General features: G+C 40.5%; 1 protein-coding gene across 3 annotated transcripts; it reads right to left on the bottom strand.

The window, feature by feature from the left end:
- Positions 1-72: 72 nt before the first annotated feature.
- On the bottom strand, positions 73-20,986 carry dazap1 (DAZ associated protein 1). 3 transcript variants are annotated; one of them, XM_086114925.1, is made up of 13 exons: positions 20,852-20,986; positions 18,714-18,754; positions 16,494-16,660; positions 16,049-16,114; positions 15,174-15,281; positions 14,942-14,990; positions 11,948-12,030; positions 9,542-9,689; positions 9,339-9,371; positions 8,743-8,892; positions 7,881-8,045; positions 4,033-4,122; positions 73-883 (listed from the first exon to the last, which is right to left on the bottom strand). In XM_086114925.1, exons 1-13 carry the CDS (start codon positions 20,878-20,880, stop codon positions 717-719), a joined length of 1,296 nt encoding a protein of 431 aa, XP_085971051.1. In that variant the 5' UTR covers positions 20,881-20,986; the 3' UTR covers positions 73-716. The 3 variants fall into 3 exon arrangements, with proteins under 3 accessions (XP_085971051.1, XP_085971049.1, XP_085971050.1); XM_086114923.1 differs by lacking the exon at positions 4,033-4,122; XM_086114924.1 differs by lacking the exon at positions 4,033-4,122 and having other exon boundaries at positions 15,174-15,278.
- Positions 20,987-22,370: the final 1,384 nt, after the last annotated feature.

Raw genomic sequence — 22,370 nt, 5'->3', positions numbered from 1 at the left:
ATTTTATAATGCTATGTATGTATGGATAAACTGAAATCACATGATTAGCAGTGGCTCCTTCAAGAAATCACATCCTTAAAACTTTTTTTAATAAGTTGTCCTTTTTGCATACGTGCAAAACGCACCCAAAACAGCCACCTGAGGGAAGTCTATGTCTTTAAATAAAAACCAAACAAGCAAAGTGTACATTTTAGTACAAAATTCATTTTTTTTAAAAACTGCACAGTTTGTGTATAATATATATCTATAATCTCAATTTCAAACAAACTTGAAAGGCTCAGAAAGTAAACAGTGACCAAATAAAAACAATTTCCCTAGAATTTAAAGCTAGGGAAATGCAAAACCCTGTTTTCATTTGTGTCAACCATAAATATACATATTTATATGCAAGTCTCTTTCCATATAGTCTATGTGCTAGTGTTTGACGCGACAATCAAAGTTATTGCAAAGTAGTTTTAGGTCTACTATAAAACATTATTGGACATAACAGCATCTTTGAATTTCGTCATGAATTTTCCATAAATTAGGTAAAAAAAAATATTTGTACAACTCTTGAACAAATGAATACCTACTGTCTTGCAGGTTTCCATTTCACAATTCGCATTCAAAATAATCCAAAAGGACATTCCAACACATGAGTTTCCCTGACTTCACCCCCTACCCCCCGATTATTTTTGTGGAAAATTTTACATAACATCCCTGTCCCAAACTGACAGTCAACGTCGATATGGGTGGAAGCCTTGTACGTTGTGGTTCTGCCCTCTACCAAATGCGCTGGCGGCAGGCTGTGGAGCTGCAATGGGCTGCGCTGAGCCATACGAGGCCGTTGTCTGACTCGGGTCTGCAAAGGTGTGGCTGAATGCAGTCAGGTCCTGAGCGTAGCCTGTGGTGGGCGAGACGGATTGAGGTGACAATAAAAATCTATTTACCACTGACAATTACTAAGCATGTAAAATAGCCATCCATCCATTCTCTGTACCACTTATCTTCACAAGGTTTTAGCCATCTCAGGGGGTCAGCCATTAGGCCATATTATGTCAACTGAAAATACATGGCCGTTGCTCATGGGTCAGGAAACAATCAATCACAGCTCACTTGTTTTCTGAAGCTGAGCCATGATAGGTTGTTATCAGAGCAACTGTGATGCCATTTTCAATCAACAACGGCAAGTGCCAAAATGGCTGCCCCTGAGCTTGACAAAAACGGGTGGATTTTACTGTTCAATTCACATTCCACAAACGCTATATTACCAGTAATCAGAATACAGCATTTAGACTAGTGGGGCTTCATAGAACATACACTATTCTTGGAGAAAAAAATTTGGGGTTGACTTCCTCTTAAATAACAGTTCATCAGAATGTGAACAAGATTGACACCCTGGCCACTTCTCCCATCTCCCTGGTATTTTGCATACTCCTCAGCATGTCCAGTTGAGTAATTAATGGCTGATTTCTTGCGCACTGCAACTTTCTTTGTCTGTTTAAGACATGTTGGGCTGTGCGCTCAACCAAAAAAAAACATTCAGGTCTCCTGTTTTGCATGAAATTGTCTTTTCCTGTCGCCAACCTTTCTCTTCATGGCAGGTTTTGAAAAACACATGATTGAGACTGGGTGACAGAATATCTTTCCTTTCACTTGGTGTCATTCTGAATTATGTTTCACTCAAAGCTATCATAAGTCTCAGCTTTGGTAGCCCGTGAGTAATTAAAAAAGAAAATAAACACACACAAAATACCCTGAGAAAAGCCACCCAAGCACAGGTGAAACACACAACCTCCACATGGGAAGCTCAGAGCCAAGATTTAAACTGACATTCACAACTGTAGTAGATGTGCTAACCACTCTTCACAGTGCTGCCCTTCATATAAAATATCATGTACAATTTGGAGGGCACACCCACACCCACACCCACAGCCACCCGCACACACAGGGTATAAAAATGCCAGACACTGGGCAACACTTATTCCAACAGTATTACATCAAAAGACAGTACTTTATAGCTGTCATGTCTTGATCTGTTTTGGTTTTCAGCTCCAGATGGAGTGGAGTGTGTTCATTCCAGCAATGCAGCTGATTTGCATTGTAATCAACTCCTACTTAAGGATCACTTTGCTGTCAAGTCTGTCAGATTATTTTCCTTGCTCACGCTCCACATACCAAGTGAAGTTCGTGTTCTGTTTTTGCCATTGTCTTATTTCGTTATTGTTTATGGGTATGGACATAGAGAGAGTGACCTCCTACAAGTACCTAGGTGTTCTTCTGAACAACAAACTGGACTGGTCTACAAACACGGACACCCTGATTAGGAAAGGACAGAGCCGACTCTTCCTACTCAGGAAACTGAGGTCTTTTGGGGTTCAGGGGTCGCTCCTTAAGACTTTCTATAACTCGGTGGTGGCCTCGGCCATCCATTATGGCATTATCTGCTGGTCAGGCAGCATCTCAGCCCGGGACAGAAAGAGACTGGAGCGACTGGTCAGGAAGGCCAGTTCTGTCCTGGGCTGCTCCCTTGACACTCTGGAGGAGGTGGGCAACAGAAGGATGCTAACTAAGCTAAAAGCTATGATGGACAGTCCCTCCCACCCTCTCCAGCCCGCCCTGACAGCACTCCTTCAGCCAGAGACGGTTACACCCGCGCTGCAAGAAGGAGAGATACCGACGCTCGTTCCTACCAACTGCTGTCAGGCTGCTGAATAAAAAATAGCAACAATAATATTAATAATAATTAAATGATGTGGAAAACAACTGTAAATAGCACTGCTATTTATCCATTTTGTATTTATATTGCACTTAATTGAACGGTGTTTGTTTTTTTTCTTCTCCTTTCTGCCTACATTCTTGCTGCTGGAGGCTGTAAATTTCCCCAGTGTGGGACAAATAAAGGATATCTTATCTTATCTTTAAAGTTGCAAAGTTATAGTTTGTTTTGTGTTTCTCTCGCCATTGGATTTCCTCACTACCTGTCCCAGCTTCTGTTGTGTTTTGTCGGTCTTGTGCCCTTTTTGTAAATAAATCTTTTTTTGTCATCAAATTTCATTCTAGTCGACATTTTTGTGTTCCACCCCTTCCCGGATTAAGGATAGCCATCGTCCCTTTTGAAGTTATAAAGGAAATTCCCTGTTAGTTGCATATTTGCTTGCTCAATCTCATACGGACAAACCCTGTTCCAAAGACCTTCATTCAAAGCCTGCAAAGGGCAAGAAGCATCCTGAACAATCAGTTCTGACATTCTTCTATATGGACGCTTGGTGGCATCATCACCCTAAAAATTGGATGAGCATCACAGACGCCCAGGAAAAGAAAAGTCAGGCAGCTTGTAGACACTAAATCTTCCTGGTAAGGGGTGAGAGGTGAGTTTGGATTTTTTTTTTTTTTTACCTGACTAGTTTTCTAGGTCACAAACACAGATACCTGTACATGAAAAACTATATTAGCTGGAATGGGAGTGGCATAAACTAATACAATAGAGAGAAACCACATTTTGATCCTCTCATTTGAACCACTATAATATGAAGTGAGAAAATAAAATGTCAAACTAAAGACCAGTAGATTGTTTCTTTAAACACTTGAAATTGTGTCCTCTAAATTGGTCTAAATTTTAGACTATGTGGCATTCAACTATGTGGCAGAAGGACGTGGATGGAAAAGAAGTGGGTAAACGGCGATACATAAACACAACTGAGTCATGAACCTACTGTATTCCTGACCATTAGATCATCCTTTTTTGTAAGCTGCAAAGCAATGCCGACAAGAAAAAAAAAAGAATAAAAATAGGAGTTGTCTTGGTATATATAGTAAAGCAATAGCCACAGAGGGAGACAATACTGTTGAAGCTTTGGCAGCAAATGTGATTGCAAATTACGTTCAAATAAGCTCACAACCAATGGCCGTGCTTTACCATACAAGAATTTGAATGCGCATGCAAAATCCTTTGCATAAGAGGCAAAGAACCCGGTTGTAGTATGAGTACGGACACTACAGTAATGAAGAAATGCTACTTCTGGCGTTGGTCAATATGATGCTGGCACCTACCTGCACTACATCCTCCCTGATCATCCTGACCATAAGTGTGAGGACGCGTTGGTCCGTAGGCAGAGCGGTCCTGAGGGTAGTTACCCAAGCCTATCAGGGAGACGAGGAGACCACGTTGACTGAACCCTTATACTGGCTGACTACTGTAATTAGTATGTCTCTTACTATAACTTGACAGAGCTTAACAGTTCTACTCATTTACTGTCTCTACACTTCCATTTGGCGATGAGTCACTTTTCAGTGTCCTTGGGAAGACAAAGTATTTTCATATAACTCTAAAGTGTGCATATCGCCGCTGTCCAGAGGAAATTCCCTGTGTTTAAATAAGGTTCACATTTGCTCACAAATTGACCAATACGATTGTCACTTTTTATTTTCAGACATTACCTAATTAAAAATGTTGATAACAGTGTGAAAAGAGATCGATTTACATTGGACACTTGAAATGCAAGAAGTGTCGTATAACTTCGCCTTTTATCATTCTTGGAGTACAGTGGCTTGCACAAAGTATTCAACCACCTTGAACTTTTTGACATTTGCCAGATTTCAGGCTTCAAACAAATATATAAAATTTAGATTTTTGTTTTTGGAAGAATCAACACCAAGTGGTACACAATCTTGAACAAAATTCATTCAATATTTTACTTTTTTTTTTTATTAAAAGCGGGGCATGCCAAATTATTTAGCTCCCCTAAGTTCATATTTTGTAAAAACAACATTTGCTGCGATTACAGCTGCAAGTGTTTTGGGGTATGTCTCAATCAGTTTTGCAGATCAAGAGACAAAATCTTTTGCAGATTATTCCTTGCAAACAGCTCGAGCTCAGTAAGGTGAGATGGAGAGCATTTGTGAACAGCAGTTTTCAGATTTTTGCACAGATTTGAAATTGGATTCAGGTCTGGACTTGGCCATTCTAACACTTGAATGTTTAGTTTTGTCCCATTAGAATCGGTGTCTGCATTCCAGTCTCTGGTCTTTTGCAGACTCCATGAAGTTTTCTTCCAAAATGGCCATTTAGTTGGCTCCATCCGTCATCACTGTCCTTGCTTATGAAAAGCAGCCCGGACCATGATCAGGGTGATGTGCAGTGTTACTTTTACTAGCGTTTACTTTTTTACATTTTTTCCCCCCAAAAACATTTTGGTCTTATCTGACCAAAGCACCTTCTTCCACGTGTTGTACATCTCCCAGGTGGCTTCAAATTAGACTTTTTATCAATTTCTTTGAGAATTGGCTTTATGCTTGCCACTCTTGCATTCAGGCCAGTTTTGTGCAGTGTCCGACGAAGAGTTGTACAGGATAACAAGAGTCTCCCACCTCAGATGTGGACAGCTACAGTTCATCCAGAGGGATCATGGGCCTCTTGGCTAAATCTGTGATCAGTGCTCCCCTTGTTCAGGCTGAAAGTTTAGAAGGAAGCCCAGCTCTCGGTAGGTTTGCAGTGGTGGTCTCAGGCACATATTCAAAAATCCTCAGTGAACTACTGGAGTTAGTTGGCTGCACTGACAGTCAAGTGGATGAATTATATCACGTTGCAATTTTTTGTTTCTAAAAAAAGGTTAAAAATATTGGATCAACTTCGTTCCATTATACGACTGTGTCGCACTTTGTGTTGAATCTTCACCAAAAAAATTCTACTTTTATTTCTTTATGTTGAAAGCCTGGAATGTGGCAAAAGATCAAAAAGTTCAAAAGGGGCTGAATATTTACGAAAGTCACTTTGTTGTCTCAAGAAAAGTCTGGATGTCTTTAGACCTAGACCCAGTAAATATAGTTGGTTTATATCCACCTTATTTCTGTTGTCTCTCATGGTGAAACGATTATGTGCACTTCCTGTAGGACACCGGAAGTAGAATTTTGGTATGAACTCAATTCCAATTAAGTTGGAATTTTGTGTTTGACATAAATTAAAAACAGAATACAATGATTTGCAAATCATGCTCAACCGATATTTAATCGAATACACTACAAAGATATTTCATGTTCAAACTGATAAATTCTTAGCAAATAATCATTAAGTTCGAATTTTATGCTTGCAACAAGTTCCGCTAAAAGCTGAGACAGGTGGCAAAAAACGACTGAGAAAGTTGAGAAATGCTCATCAAAAACCTGTTTGGAACATCCCACAGGTAAATAGGCTAACTGGGAACAAGTGGGTGCCATGATTGGGTATCAAATGAGCTTCCCTGAATTGCTCAGTTATCCAAGCAAAGACGGTTCACCTCTTTGTGAATAACTGCGTGAGAAATAGTCGAGGAGTTTAAGGACAATTTTCCACAACGTACAATTACCAGGCACTTTTTTGTTGTTGTTACTGTGTTTTCTTGAAATGTAATGATTTTGGAGATGTGCGGATTCTGCCCGACAGCGATGATATGCATGTTATTTGCTGACCTGGTTGCCTGCCTCTACTGTCATACCAACTTGGTCTTCTGAAATATGAATATATAAAAAATATATAATATAAAAAGAAAAATGCCATGCAACTTTTGCACGCTACACCAACCCTCTAAAAGAATATCAGGTGAAGAGAGTAATTGACTGCAATATTTCGTAGTTCAATGTTGCATCGAAGGAGTAAGTGAAAGGTTGCAGACAATTTTATGCATTAAAGTGTCAAGGCAAAACTTTCCATCCAATCAAATGTGACGTGAATTTTTACAGAAACAAATATTGCTGTAAAAAACAATGTGAGGGATCACTGGGAAAAATCTATTGGCATGTAGGGGACACTTACTGTTACAGCTCTGATTTTAATGATGAATATGCACAAGCCATTTTTCTTGAACCTCGTTTCATTCTACCACAGACGTCTAAAACAAATGATGTCATCTCAGAAGACCTCTGGCATTTAGCCAGTCAAAAGACAAATTTTAGGGTAAAAGGTCCTTGCAGGGAAAATAGTTACTTGTGCAGCAGTATTTGGTCTCTTAAGTGGAGGTCTGAAGATGCAGGGAAGACTGAGCACAAAAGGTGAAATGAAAGAAATGAACAAACACGAAACAGAAAATGATAGGTAACTCAAGACAGAGCCAAGTCATCAGATCTCAGAAAATGTTGTATGCATCTTTTCCTTTATAATTGACTCTTAAGTGCCAATGTTTATGTACCTACAGTAAGTGGAAAAGATGAACCATACCCATGGATGCTATGCTCTCAACAAGATATTAAACTTAATTCTGCAGGCTAACAAAATACTCTGGAAAAGTTGCAACTAAGCAGTGCCAATTTGTTTGCACTTGGCCATCTTGTCAAGCCTTGTGAAAGATCTGGGATTGGCAATTGGCCAGAAAAAAAATGTGATTGGTGCACCCCTAGTTGAAAGACATTTAAGCATGCTCAACTCCAGATGGTTTCATAATGGTATTGTGTATGACAATCGTGCCAAGACCGAGAATGGAAATCAACAAGGCCCTCAAAAAGGAAATGGAATGTTCAGGAGGAAATAACTAGAAGGCATAAGGACTTCTACAAAGCTTTATGAAGCAATCTGTCAAGAATGAAATAAATGCTAAAACAACAAGCATTGCGAGGCAGGATGATCTAGTTTAAACCAACACCTACCAAACTTTTATGCAACCAGAGCCCTGCTGGAGGGACCTGATACAAATGACAGCCACTTCACAGCTCAGGTGGTAGTGGGTTTCATGTAAGAAGCATGTAGGCTGTTTAACAAATAATTTCAACAGCAAGCTCTGTGTTAACGCCGTCAACAATGCATTTGCATTAAAAGCAATTCCCGTCCTGACCAAAAATGATCTAGTAGCACGGGGTGTGCTTAGGTGTATCAAAAAATGAAATAGGAGAGAAAGGCCTATGGAAGAGCAAACAACCACAACACTGCTTACCATATTGGCTATATGGAAAGTCAGGCTGCCCAGATGAAGCTTTGCTCAAGTCCTGAGTTGGTGTAGTGGTAGGAGCAAAGCCCAATGTTGCAGTTCCTGGAGTAGTTGGTGGAGGAGGAACCTGCTGAACATACTGTTCTGCTTGAGGAGTGCCAAAACTGTAACCTGTTACACAATAAAATGATCATCTTAATTACTTTTCTCTAATCATACTTTATCTCTCAATAACTTGTTGGCTTCTTTCAAGGCACACCTTCTATCAAGCTCTACACTGCTTCCTGCATTACTTTAATGAGATGGTGCCCATGGTGCGTGATTCTTGATCTAGACATTTGTGCTTTTATTAGTGCTGCAAAATTATTTTGAATGTCAAGACCAGCTTAAACAATGCACATTTAAGGATATTTTTTTAAATTTTGATGATGAACATGATGGCAGCGGCATGGCGAAACAAAAGACGAAGGATCACCTATGATCAACACTCACTACGATCTAATATTTCCAACGATGCCGAGCTACGGTGGCTTGTTAAGCCCAAAAAAAATCACTCATATCCTGTATTTGGTGGTCGGACGAATATGTACCGCATGGATCCACATGCATCACAGAACGTAATGGGACTCGGCATCCTATCTACATGATTTGTCATGCCAAGTTGAGCAACTCTAGTCGAGCACCGGCAAAACTGAAGGAACACTTCTTGAATTTGAATATTTCAGTAATGAAGGGTTTGATGAATGTGCATCTGAACTGTTTGGATTCGGTACCTTCAGAAACGACTTTTAGTTTTGTTCAGTGTATAATTTAAACTACTGTATTCCGAGACAATTGAGCATTTGTTGAGCGTGTTAGCGTCACTCACCAAATTGAGGTGCTGTACTGAAGCCCTGCGGAGGGTAGCCCTGAGGTGCAGCAAAGCTGCCCGCTGGGGTGGTGACCAGGAATGCACTAAAAGGTGAAGGGGGTTGTGTGGGGGTCCCCCGGCCTGCTGTTAATGGAGGTCCATAACCACCTGCTCAATTAGAGAACACAATTTCTTGTACACACTTCTTATCAATTGAACCATGTGTGCTATGCCAGTTAACAATTACGACTACTGGTATAACATGTTCATAAATAATTACAATATGCATGGTATCCAGTTTGTTTTGGCTCAGAATATGGTAGATGTGACATCTTTGTCTTTGACAATGTGATTAACTATGAAGCGAACACTTTTGAGTAAAATCTGTAAAATTATGGTCTCCGTCAATCACAAATTGCATTAAAATGGTTCATTATTTCACCGTAGCTACATAAGATAAAAATAAGAAGTACAAAGCCACAGTGTGCAAACACTTGATTTGGAGTAATTTTGCTATCATACAGCAAAACTGATTTGATTTCACGCCATTACATGGATAAAACATAAGTCCTGTTTGGTTGGCTGTTGTTGGAAAGGCGAGGTTGAGAGCCTACCTATTGGTTGGCCAGTCGTGGATACCCAAATGCCTTCAGGGACAAAATAATACAGTGATTTAGACAAAGGAAAAAAAAACGGAAAGAAGAGGCTTGTTCAAAATCCAGTTGTGCTTTGAAACTGACTCATAATCTAGAACATTTTCACAGAAGGTAGCTTTTACTCAAAGAACTAATAACGCCTATTGTTTCTTTGTACTCACCTTGTGGCCCGTAAGGCTGTTGCCAAGCCTGGGCAGGCTGTGCTGGCCAACCATTAGCTGCACTTAAGATGCTCCTGGGTGCCCACTGGCCTGGGCCGAGCTGGCCAGGAGCTTTATTGTCACGGGGTTCTGCCTTCTTGACTTCAACCTGGACAAAGGACAAGGCGGGGATACAATTTGGTAATACCAGCAAATGGCCCATGAAGTCTCCCACCTAGTAAGACGTGTCCTAACCCAAATTTTAAGACATTTATATTGTTTGGTGGCCAATTTCAAAAGCTTCACTTTAGGACAATAGCATGGGTTGAATGTCTAAATCCAAATTTGGGGGTAACCAGGAGACAAGTACAGCTATGTGTATCAGGTACTACAAACCAAAAAAACTTTTTAAAATGTAAGCGTGTCTTGACCTGAACATTTAATGTACCTGAGAAACATAGATTTTTTTTTTTAGTTCAATGAAGTGCCTTCTACAAAACAGAGTATACTAATGTAAAATTACAACTTACCTTTCTTCATCTAATGCATACAAAGAAATCTCAATTTATTCTAACTGGAATACTTTTTAAGGGGAATGGACGTAGAGAGAAAATTGCATTTCAGTTCTAAAATAATACAAGGTAAACATGCAGAAAGAACAAATGAACATTTATCAGTATAAAATTGAATGTTCATACTGTGTCAAAAGGTGCAATATTGTCGAAAATGTCAAAAGGTAACATGACACATTAAACTCTTCTCTGTTCCATTTGTTACTTGACACTGATAGTTCACCAACCATATAATCTACTTGGAATCTACGCATGTACAGTATTTTGAATGGCCCAAGTCAGAGACGCATTTTGAATTGGAAAAGAACTGGGTGACAAGGCACAGCAACAAACAGTTAACCAGCTCAAAGAAACGGGCAGAGACTAAGGGGGAGCCAACCAGAAATAGACTGAGGGGTTGAGTTATTAGGGTCACCTTGCAGGAAGAAAATGAATCACAAATTCCACCCAGCTTTAAGGTGTTGCTGGCAACCCCAGCTTCCTCTCTTTTTTTTCTCCGACGACCCAATTACACGCACGTCTGATAGTGGCCCCGCTGCCGCCGGCAGCTACCAGAGCGCTTTCTCACGTGGGCATCACAGCTTCGTGTGATGGATACCATGACTTCTGTAAAGTCCCCAACAACAGAACTGGGATTTGTTCCTCAGTTTGACGTGCTCCATTTTCTAATTTTGGAACTCATACCTCCCAAGCTCCCCCAAGTCCCAGTGTAAGGTAATGTCAAGTCAAGAACAATGGATTAAGTTGAGCCTTGACGCCTGCTGAAAAATCAGGGCAAAGTCACGGGGGTGTCTAACTGGGGAGTTTACAGGTTGAGCTAAATCCATCACCAATGAGATTGGATTCAGCCAAGATATACCTGTAATGTGAAAGTGACCTTTTAATCAAGATATCCTTGGTGCCTTCTGTGAGTCATTAATAAAAATAAATAAAATAACCAAACAGAGTCAATTGCCACTTTTAAGTGGAAACAGACACAATGGCTTTTATGTTAATATGACGTTCCTAATCTGAACTACATAGCTAGGTTATACTGTAAACACACTCGTTTTAACATTTCACTCAGATAAGGTTCCAGGTGGGTGATGTTTGCCATTATAACAGCAGAAGCCCCAATCTGGGTACCGGGAGATGAGAAGACGATCTTAAACATTGCATCATGGTGAATTATTAATTTACTTTCTCCCGGCGCAAAGCTTGCCTAGCACACGCCATGAAGGCAAAGTTTTTATCGTCTATTTTCTCAACTGTGATTTAGGAGAGCTGCAAAATGTTTTCGTCAGGCGGATGGACACAGTATGGAGATTCTTTGATTGAGGTCACTGAGTTTTTTTTGTTTTTTTTTTTAAGTAAAAGAAAACGTTGACATGGAAGTGACCTGCCAACCAAAAATATAAAAAATAACATTTTTTTAAAAAACAGAACTGATTAGACCAATCCTTTAGGTGAATTAAATTTTGCGATTCAGTGGGCTGCGAATGATTTTTATTTCTTATCTATTTCTTCCAATTATCTATGCTGAGAAATGCATTTATACATGAACATGCAGATTTTGTTCTACTGTTGAATTACTTTTGAGAATAAAATTACATCAAACAACCTAAAGGAGTGGTCATTTAGAAACAGAGCCTTAGACGACAAGATCTGAAGTACCAAAATACATCACTTGTCAGTGTAGAGAACATGCTTTTGTGTTGAGCACGAAACCAATTAGCCTAACTGTACGATCGAACTTGGAAATTGACCAAATGCATTAGCATTTGTACGTCACCGCATCACATTGTATTGTAAGATGAAGTAAGTCGCCTAAGCCTCTGTTTTATCTGAAGGTTAAAATAAAACTACAACTACACACTTTTTTGCCCATGATGTCGTGAAAATGCATGTTGACAGCCTGGTCCACCGATTGTTCGGCCTCGAAAGTAATAAATCCAAAACCTAGCCAACGACCAAGAGTGAATCAAGGTAGCAGGGGGGGTTGTGACAACACAAGATGAAGAACAGTATTGGGATTCGGCAGAGTGAGGATCTGTCAAGATTGAGCGAGAGGCTCCTGGGGTTTGGATGACGTCGCACAACCACGAAGCACACACCGAATCCAAGCCTCTTCAGTCTGGTGGCTTGAAGGGAACATTACTCTAGAACAGTTTGAGAATTAAGTGACATGAATGAAGAATGAAGGAGACATAATAAATATTGGTGAATCTATATCTAAAACTAGCAGAACTACTAAATCGGCATGATTTATGCGGTTTCATCCAAACCCCACCTTGAATTCTCCTGGGTATTTTGCTTTGGAGCACACACTTGTGGCAGCCATTGTTAATGCATTACAAAACTATGAAAAACACAAATTGTCGAATGCCTACAGCTTTCTCCAAGCTTTCCCAAATTGAATATTTTACTTTTGAGTCAGCCAGGATAAGCCGAAATTGAACAATAAAACACTGCAAATGATAACACAAAGATATAGGCCATGGCTGATCTGCCCAAATGACTTGTGTGTGAAGTTTTCATGGGGCATATACAAAGATCCAGATTATCACACACACACACAAAAAAACTACCGTAAACCATAGGAATGTAACATGCAGGTCTTAACGCATTAATAGTGCAGAATGACCCCCCCCCCCATAAAAAGGATGTTATTTGACAAACTAACAGTACTTTTCTGAGTGCCACAGTGATCCACTTTCAATTAATTTTCTCTTTGGCAGAACTAGGTTGAGTACCCATCTCTACTTGGGGACTTAACCTGAATCCACTTAAAGATCCTAAGAGACAACAAACAGATTTTAGAGACCTCCAGCCAAGCATCCCCAAGCCGTGTGGCCTATTGATATTAATAGCTTCTGTCAGTCCTCAATCAGAATTTAGGACCATGTTATGATCCTAGTTAACCCTTCCAGGGACAGCGGCTACTACAGTAGACAGTTTATCATGTTATCAGATTATAGGGTCCATGAAAGGGTTTAAGACACATTTTCTGGTGACACTGGACTTGTTGCAATCCTAAATAACTGGTATTCATTCTGTGCTCTAATACTGTAAAAAAAAAAAAATGTATATCTATCTATATCTACAACATATCTATAGAATGTATACAGTATATTCCTTTTTGTTTTAATATTTTTCAATATGAATGCTGTTTCTTGCTCCTGATACATATATTTTACACAAAACGCAAAGTATCTTTGGGTAAACATTAACTGCATTTAGAGGGGTTCTTGTTTGACATCTAACCATTCGATGCAATATCTCATATGGCAGGGTAAAAAGAAAGAGAACGACTTTGTATACACCCCAATAACCAATTGAAGGATTGGGCATTCTCAAAAGTTTGGCCTGTACCTCTGTGGTACCAGTCAATGCACAGTCACCTAAAGGAGAAAAGACAAATCTTAAGAGACACAGTTAATCACATTCAATCAATTCACAGGGAGAAGGGGCACAGAGGAAAAGAAAAATAGAAAGAGCTCACTTACAAAATGACTTAAAATTTCTACATATGGTAAAACATACGATGCCATTTACAGTACGTTTATGTGCAAGAACACTTAACCCGAGACCACACATTTTCAAGTTACCTTAACAAAGATTGTGCAATGGTGTTAACTGGTGCATTAGATCATGTTAAACGCCAATGACAAACTATTCTGTTTCCCCCAACAGAGAGGAAATGAAGTGAAGGAGGAACAGCAACACAGAACATGTTGTGGGTCACTGGTCGCAGCATCATTGCTATGTAGGACAAATGTAGATGAAACAGATGTGACTGGAGCTCACTGGGCAGGGGGCTGACACCAACATTGCCGATGGCTGGTCTGATTCCCAGTGAGGCATTTCTCGCTGAAAGCGCCACGATACATGAATGAATGCAATTCTGTTGTTGTATGTTCTTCTACGTTCAGGTAATTCATAAAGAGGCCTTTTTTTGGTAGCAAGCACTTAAACCCTTGTACTTGAGAAATGCAAGATCACATTCATCGTTGAGGCCGCTTTTGAAGGTTAAATCCCCCTTTAGAACTCAAACTGTTCTCAGTGCCTTTTGCATGTTGACCATCTGGCTGCCTCTAATGTCTCCCCTTTCAGTTGATGCTTTGTCCCCTAAAGCATCTGCTAACGACTTGGCATTAACTTTTTGGATTTCATTTTTTTTTCTTAAGCTTCTCTCAATTAAAAATATGGCTATTCCTCCTAAATTGCCTGTTGTGGAGGTATCCAAACACTGGCATGTGATTTTGACTTTTGACAGATAGTGTGACATTTTCAATTCGTTAACTGACAGTTGTAGCAGATGCAACAGTGTTAAGCCTGTGCTGCTTGTCTGCTTAAAAACTAAAAATTTTAAACCATTGTTTCTGATACAGTACATTATCTACTGTATTATCGTTCTAAATTTTTTGGGTTAAATTGTGTGAATTCTGAAAAATAAAGATTATTAAAGTGGTTATCACGTTTACTCAAGATAATGTTAATTGAGTTGAAGTGTGCATCTATCTCTTGTCATGTTGAAGGTCATAAAAAAATGAAAAATACATGGACATGAAAGGGTCCAACTGAGAGAGGCTGGAGAAGTGTTCTGCGATACCTCTTGATGTTTTCTCTGACTGTAATGACAGAAATCATACTGTCTATTTTGTGTACACTATGATGACCTCAAATGGGTGCCCACACACAGGAAGTGTGCATGGGCTGCAATGTTTAAAATGAATGTAATTTCCACAGTTTAATGGTCTGTTTCTCTTTGGGCCCAAATAGTTTGTCATTAGATTTAAGATGGTACGGTATGGATGGAGGGGAGTGGGAGGGAAGGGTGGGGGGTGTTGAAAACGGGATCAGCTTTTACCTCGGGGCCTCTGCTTCTCCGCATCATAGATCATTACCACCTCTGTGACCTTGAATTGGACAAAGGGAAACAAGGGCCATTTACAAAAGCAGACAAGGTGCTTTGTTTACCCAAATCAAGACAAATATCCCTTTGCTCTTTCCCATTCCATGAAATGTGCCGTTTCATTATTTAATGTCGCCAAACAGTCATTAAGCCAAAATGAACTGTTGGTGTAATTGACAATACTCACCACTCCGAACCTATTGAAATAGTCCCTGAGTTCAGGCTCGCCACAGTTATGGGGGATTCCACCTACAAATATCTTCTTTGATTTATTGCTATCGGCTTTGCTGCCCTTCTGAAAGAAAACAAGGAGTGTATGGATTACAGTGTCTGTTAAAGGATCCCTCTGGGAAGGGCCGCTTAGCCATCATCTATTCCGGCAGTGCAGAAGAAATTAGGTTCTCCTCTTGCCCTGGGGTATAATTCTTAACATGTCATGTCAATGCAAACACGAGTCTCCACAGATCAGGGAACACTGCTTTCTCCACTCACTCTCTTCACAATCGCACTGCACTCAAACTGTAAAGGCTCGAGGCTGCTCCTACAAAAAAAAGACTTCAATCAAATACACTGCAAATGATAACATCAGTCAAAACTGAGGCGTAACCCTAAGAGATGAATGTATGAGAGAAAGACATCAGGAATCGGTCGCGGTTATTACGGATGCACCAACAACACTTTTTTCAAAGCAAGAACATGTACACGTAGTTACATTTGTGTACTCGCCGAGACAGAGTACTACGACTCGTTTGAAAGTGCTCTACAAATACAGTTGATTTTAGTTGAGTTGAGATAATGCCATTATGTATGGCAAAATTGCTATACATCAAAGCTGATGAAGCTGAATTTCATTTGAATATTGGTCAAAACACAAAACAATGTGGCAATCATGCATTGATTGACTTGACAAACCAATGGTCCAAACTTTTTTTTTTAAATACATTTCACCCTTGATTGCTTCCCGTCCCAGTTGTGGAATTTGTGGCTTATTAATATTACTATGAAGAAAATCATGTCAGCATAAACACTGACTTTACGACATAAAAATCTGACTCTCCTTACCCAGCCTTCCTTAGTTCGAGTCTTTTCAGGTTGCATTCCTCGAGGAGTGCATGGCTTCGGGTCAATCTGACATCATAGAGAGGAAATGTTTTAGAATCAATAGTGTGTGTCAAATGTTTTTCACAGCGGCTTAACTGAATAAATGGCTGATGAGATACCGCAGTCGTGATGAATAACACTGGATACAGTTCAGGAAACTAACAGTGTGTCTTTATGCAGTCTGAATTGCAATCTGAACTGCCAAATTGGTTGATTTGACTTTGAACAGATAAGTCTTGTAGGGCAAACATTGCAAGGAACATGTATACCACCACTTATGTGTACTTAAAAAACATCTCGTTCCTGTGGATAACCAATTACACTGTAACTGGTTATGGCTACGCATTTCTTAAAATATGCACATATACAGTGTTGTTTCAGGAGTCTTTTCAGATGTAATACTTACATTTCTGCCATCTAAATTATGTGGCTTTGTCTCCAGCACCGTCCGTACACAATTGGGGTCTTTGAATTTGACAAAACCAAAACCTCGCGACTGATTAGTTGTTTTGTCCTTCATTATAACACAATCTACCACTTCCCCATATTGTGAAAAGTAGTTTCGCAGGGTTTCTGAGGGAAGAAAAAAAGAAAATAATGATAAAAACAACACAACAACTAAGCAAATGTGAAATAGTTATGAAAGACATGACTCAGCTCTATTTGTCTCCTGAACATGAGGGGTAGAGGCAAACTCTCAACATGTTTAATGAAGCTTGGAAAATACCTTCAGCACAGTTGTGAAAAGGCCATTTAACATCTACTACTTTTATTCATTGTAATTAAGCAATGTTGTTTTTTTAATTGGTACATTAAAATATGAAAACACACAGATGTCATGTATCCACATTCCTAAAGGACTGACCCAACGTCATCTTCCATATCACCAACCAAACGCCACAACCCTGAGATGCCAGCACACACCCACACAGTCAAAGTGGGCAAGTTAGAACAACTGAGGAGTTTGTAATTGCTTTTCTCATTGCTGGGAAGCCCTGCGGACAATGACAAGGGAAGAAGCCGAGTTCCACAGTACTGGGCTTGTGATCTTTATGCTACAGTGCCATTAAGACATACACGTACAAAGTTACACAGTGGTCAAACAAGAAACCACCAGTGAAGAATTGGACACAGGCTAGACTATCTCTGAGGAGGTTGTGTAACTAGACCAAAGTCACATTCAACAAGAGTCATGTAAATCGAGCAAGATTCTAACCACTCATATTTCTCTGATGCAAATACACACACACACACACACACACACACACACACACACACACACACACACACACACACACACACACACACACACAAGTGGTTAGCACGTCGACTTCACTGTGCAGAGGTACCGGGTTCAATTCCAGCTCCGGCCTCCCTGTGTGGAGTTTGCATGTTCTCCCCGGGCCTGCGTGGGTTTTCTCCGGGTGCTCCGGTTTCCTCCCACATTCCAAAAAACATGCATGGCAGGCTGATTGAACACACTGAATTGTCCCTAGGTGCGAGTGTGAGCGCGCATGGTTGTTCGTCTCTGTGTACCCTACGATTGGCTGGCAACCGGTTCAGGGTGTCCCCCGCCTACTGCCCGAAGACGGCTGGGATAGGCTACAGCACCCCCCGCGACCCTAGTGAGGATTAAGCGGTTCGGAAAATGGATATATACACACACACACACACACACACACACATAGATAAATACATCACTTTTTTGAAACAGTGACCATGCCTAAGCGAGGCTACATATATCTGTTTCCAATCAGAAGCAGAACAACACAAAGCCAACGTGTACGTGATTGAAACATTTTTTTTTTTATTCCTACTTTGATATCGTCTCGAAAACACATGAGCCAGTGGCTTTGACAAGCAGTGACGACATGAATTTACCTGGCTGAGGCATACTGAGGAAGGCAGGCAGTTATTTATGCCAAAAGCACTGCGCCCCAACACAGCAGGCAATCACTGTCGCCCTTGTTCGACAACCATTAACCAACTACAGGCGGGACACATTTAAAAGCTATGAGGTGACGGCCATTTACAAAGCAACAGGAGCGTAAGGATACGTATATTAAAGATGGTAGTACCTAAAAACACTCAACTAATGGAGTTACAAAAACTAAAACAATATAGTTTCAGATTTTTATTTTTTTTTAACAAAGGACACTGCAGCGTGCTATTGCAGCACGGGTGGATAGGGACCACAGTGCGCTTGAAGGCCACACACCCAAACCCAGACCCACACCCAGACACACACACTCTCTATTCCAATGATGAGCAAGCTCTCTGCAGTATGCGTTATTGTCGCAGTCATTCGAGCATTACCTGAATTAGATTGTAATAAACATCTATTCAATAGAAGTAGTTTTGGGATACTACAAAAATATTTTAAAAAGCAAGAATAATTATAATAAATGTTCATCTCTGCTTTTGGTTTCAGCAAAAATTTGACGCAGCAATTCCGTATGCTTTCATTTCACCTTTTCCAGTCCTAATAAGTTAGAACCCGGTTTCTTTGATATGACAACAAAGTGTGCCACTATGTCCAGGAGACAAATGGCTGTTTATTCACGACACACTGCATGCAAATTAGCTGATTATTCTCCTGTTTAAATATGACAGTTGAGATACCTACCTTGTGTGGTGCTCCAGTCCAGCCCACCAACAAATAATTTTCTGAGAGAAAAAAAAATTATATACCGGTAATGTATATAAAATGACCATCACAAGTTCACAATACATACAAAAACTTTCTATCAAAATATAGGGATGTCACGAATTTTTTGCATTTGAGTCCGAGTGACCTTAGTTTGAGGACCTGCCAATGCAGAGTCCTGATTTCTCAGAAATGTATTAAGGAGGGAGGGTTGGGGGCGAGGCAGAGGTATTGGATGCACTTTTTTTAACACTATCCCAACATGACACCTCTTATTTGTCTAGTGGAGCAGTGGTTTAAAACAAGTAAACAAGTAGTAAAACAAAGTCTATTTTTGGCGGGGCACATCAGTTTTTCAGGTGTCATATTAAATTTGTTGTGTTTAACGAAGCTCTATCCTTTCTGCGACGTTAAATTCTCAGTTTGCACAAATCAAAAATTGCTTTTGCAATCTCCACTATAAAATACACAAGTGTACAAAAGTGCACACAGTCAGGTACATAAGTGCAGACAGCTAAATATGCAAACGTACTGAGTCAAGTACAGGGGTGTAAACAGTCAAATACATTAAGTGTATGCAGTCAGGTGGACAGGTGTAAAAAGTCAACTACATACTGTATGTGTACACGGTCATGTACACTGACAGTTACACTGGCGGAAAGAGTACACGTCAGTTACAAAGGTCAACACAACAGTCAGTGTATACTGCATGCTCACGTGCACACAATGTACCACATTAGTCAGATACAGAAGTAAAACAGTCAAGTACATCTAAGTGCATATAGTCAGGTAAAGAAATGTAAAAATGAAAGTACACACCATCTGTCCACAGCACACCACAACGACATAAGAGTATACAATCTGGTATGGTGTAAAAAGTCAGGTAAATAGTATAAAGTAGTACATTTGTATACAGTCAGATATGGAAGTGCAATCAAGTACGTAAATGCACTCAGTCAGGTACACTGATGCAAACAATAAAGTACACAGTCGGAAACAGTCAGGTACAACAATGTACACAGTCAAATAGGGTTGCAACAAACTTTAATAATCAATTAATCCGTCAAATATTGATGGATGAGATACGATATGGTACGTTGATTAATCGTCTCACTGCCGCAGTTATATATATATATATAACGTTGTGAAAGCGCTATATAAATCAGCATGTATTGTATTGTATATATATATATATATATATACTGTATATATATATATAATATTATAAATATGTTCGTATACTTCGTCAGTTACACCGGTGGAACAGTAAAGTGCACGTATTGAGATTAGCATATTAAAAACAGCAGACAGGTGTAAACAAAAATGTGCAAGTGTAAACCGTCTTCGACAGAAGTGTAGAAGTGGCGACACTAAGTACAGGGGGCGATATAAACACCAGTTTTTAGTACAGTATTTTAGTCCGACAAGTTTTTTTCCCTCACGTTCTTTAACACCGATTTCTCCACGTATGCGCGTGTTCACCGTCCACTTAATAGCAAATTGTGAAGGTACAATGACACAGGCTGGAGCCGGCTGTATCCAGTCTGAGCACGGCGGTCCCGGTCAGAGAGACGCTTCGCTCGGATGCTGCAATTTCACCAGCAGGTGCTCCTCCGCATTATCAAGATCGCTCCGTTCAATCAGACCAAGGGCATACTACCCCGACTCTGCGAAAGGTGGACGACTAGCCTGGGAAAGGATGCCGAATATTCCCGCGGTGTCCGCTAAGTGTCCTCTTGGCCAAGTCAGACTTGGGCTTCGCCAGCAAACGTTAGCTCGGCTAGCTCAAATGCTTCGAACCGAGAGAAAAACACAACAACCGGCATAAGTGAATAGCGTGACACTTTGGCATATTTCCCTAACAGGCAATGAGGCAGGAGCCAAAGCCAACGTAGGACGTTCCTGCTCGAGCTGTCGTACTCACGACTTCCATCATGAATGTCACTTTTTTGCTCATATTTTCATCTGCTAGGACTCTCGCTAACTTACTGAAGCTAACCTAGCTCGCTAGCAAACGCTAGCTGTCAAATGACAGCCCGGCAAGAGTGCAAGTTACCCCCCAAAAAAACTTTAGAAAACGACATCTTTTTAAGGGCGCTTCGTAGGCAGGAGCTTACCCGACTTCATCGCCGATTAAGTTGTTCATTTCCGAGACTGAAGCGGGGCGCTGCGTGAGCTGTGGCCGGCTTCTCGCTTGACTGCTGCCCCCTCTCACACTGAGAGCGAAGGAAGGAAGGTCACTCCGCTTTTTGGTTCAAAACTGATCTGCGCAATGACGACAGTGCAGAGTGCGCCGCCTTTAAAGGAACACAACGCCGCCGCCGCCACCACAGCAACCGGGGGAACTTTACTGGATCATAACAAAAAAAAACATCTCAAGCGATTGCAAATGTTAAACCTCATCACTCACTGTCATGAGCGAAATCAATCATTCAAAAGAGATAGGCTGGATCAATATATTTATGGCAAGCAGGTCTATTTTTTCATATTGTGACAATCCATTAATTGACTACCATTTGATCATGGAATTATCATTTAAAGACATTGTTGAATTCAAAGTGTTGAATTTCAGGCGTCATCAGTAAAACATCCTCAAATTTCTCTCGTCTTCCATGAAAGCAGACTGATTATTTTAGTGTTTGATCAAAATACATTTGGAAATACCTACTTTCTTTCAGAAATCTGTGATCAACATTTTTCCCCATTTTCTTGCATGTTATTGACCAAACCAGAAACTGTATCATAGTGCATTTGTTTTTGAATTTTCTTTCAATTCTGAATAATGTGGTGTGTTCTATGTAATTGTAATTGAAACAAATTTACATATTAATCGATTTTCAAAATAACCGTTAGATCATTTTGACATCATTATCATACTGTATGTCTTACAAAGGAGCAAAATAAGTATTTCCTCATAGTCTGTTTTTTTGTGTGCATGTTTTCATCCCTTTATAATTAACTAATTGACATGAGGCGGCCCGGTGGTCCAGTGGTTAGCGCGTCGACCTCACAGTGCAGAGAAGTACCGGGTTGAATTCCAGCTCCGGCCTCCCTGTGAGGAGTTTGCATGTTCTCCCGGGCCTGCGTGGGTTTTCTCCGGGTGCTCCGGTTTCCTCCCACATTCCAAAAACATGCATGGCAGGCTGATTGAACACTCCAAATTGTCCCTCGGTGTGAGTGTGAGCGCGGATGGTTGTTCGTCTCTGTGTGCCCTGCAATTGGCTGGCAACCGGTTCGGGGTGCCCCCCGCCTACTGCCCGAAGATAGCTGAGGCTCCAGCACCCCCCGCAACCCTTGTGAGGATAAGCGGATTAGAAAAATGGATGGATGGAATGCATATGCACGTATTAGGTTGGCTACACTTGCACGGTCAAAGATACCTATTGATAGATGATGGCTGGATGATGGATGGATGACGTTTCACGAGGATCGTGATGACCAGTGACCACTCGTCATGAAGACAACGGCCTTAAAGAATGAACTGCTGCTGCCGTCTAGTGGTTATAAAAAAGAAATACTGTATACACACACACGCACGCACGCGCGCACACGTTACACTTCTATCATTTTAAACCCCCTGTGGAAACACTTGTCATGTCTGTGGGTAAATCAACAACAACCAGAGTCTGGTGTGCA

The sequence above is a fragment of the Hippocampus guttulatus genome, chromosome 7 (assembly GCF_054856545.1).
Source record: "Hippocampus guttulatus isolate MCC_2025c chromosome 7, RoL_Hgut_1.0, whole genome shotgun sequence".
Lineage (NCBI taxonomy): Eukaryota > Metazoa > Chordata > Actinopteri > Syngnathiformes > Syngnathidae > Hippocampus > Hippocampus guttulatus.
Note: the sequence above shows the minus strand (reverse complement) of the source record. Positions and strands in the feature narration are given on the sequence as shown.

Excerpts from the sequence above, each read along its gene's own strand:
- dazap1 (XM_086114925.1), bottom strand. The coding sequence starts at position 20,880 with ATGAACAACTTAATCGGCGATGAAGTCGG. Across the intron at positions 16,661-18,713 it reads GGACTGGAGCACCACACAAG|AAACCCTGCGAAACTACTTT; the intron begins GTAGGTATCTCA and ends TTCTTCCCTCAG. Across the intron at positions 9,690-11,947 it reads ACGACATCATGGGCAAAAAA|GTTGAAGTCAAGAAGGCAGA; the intron begins GTGTGTAGTTGT and ends TCCTTTGTCCAG.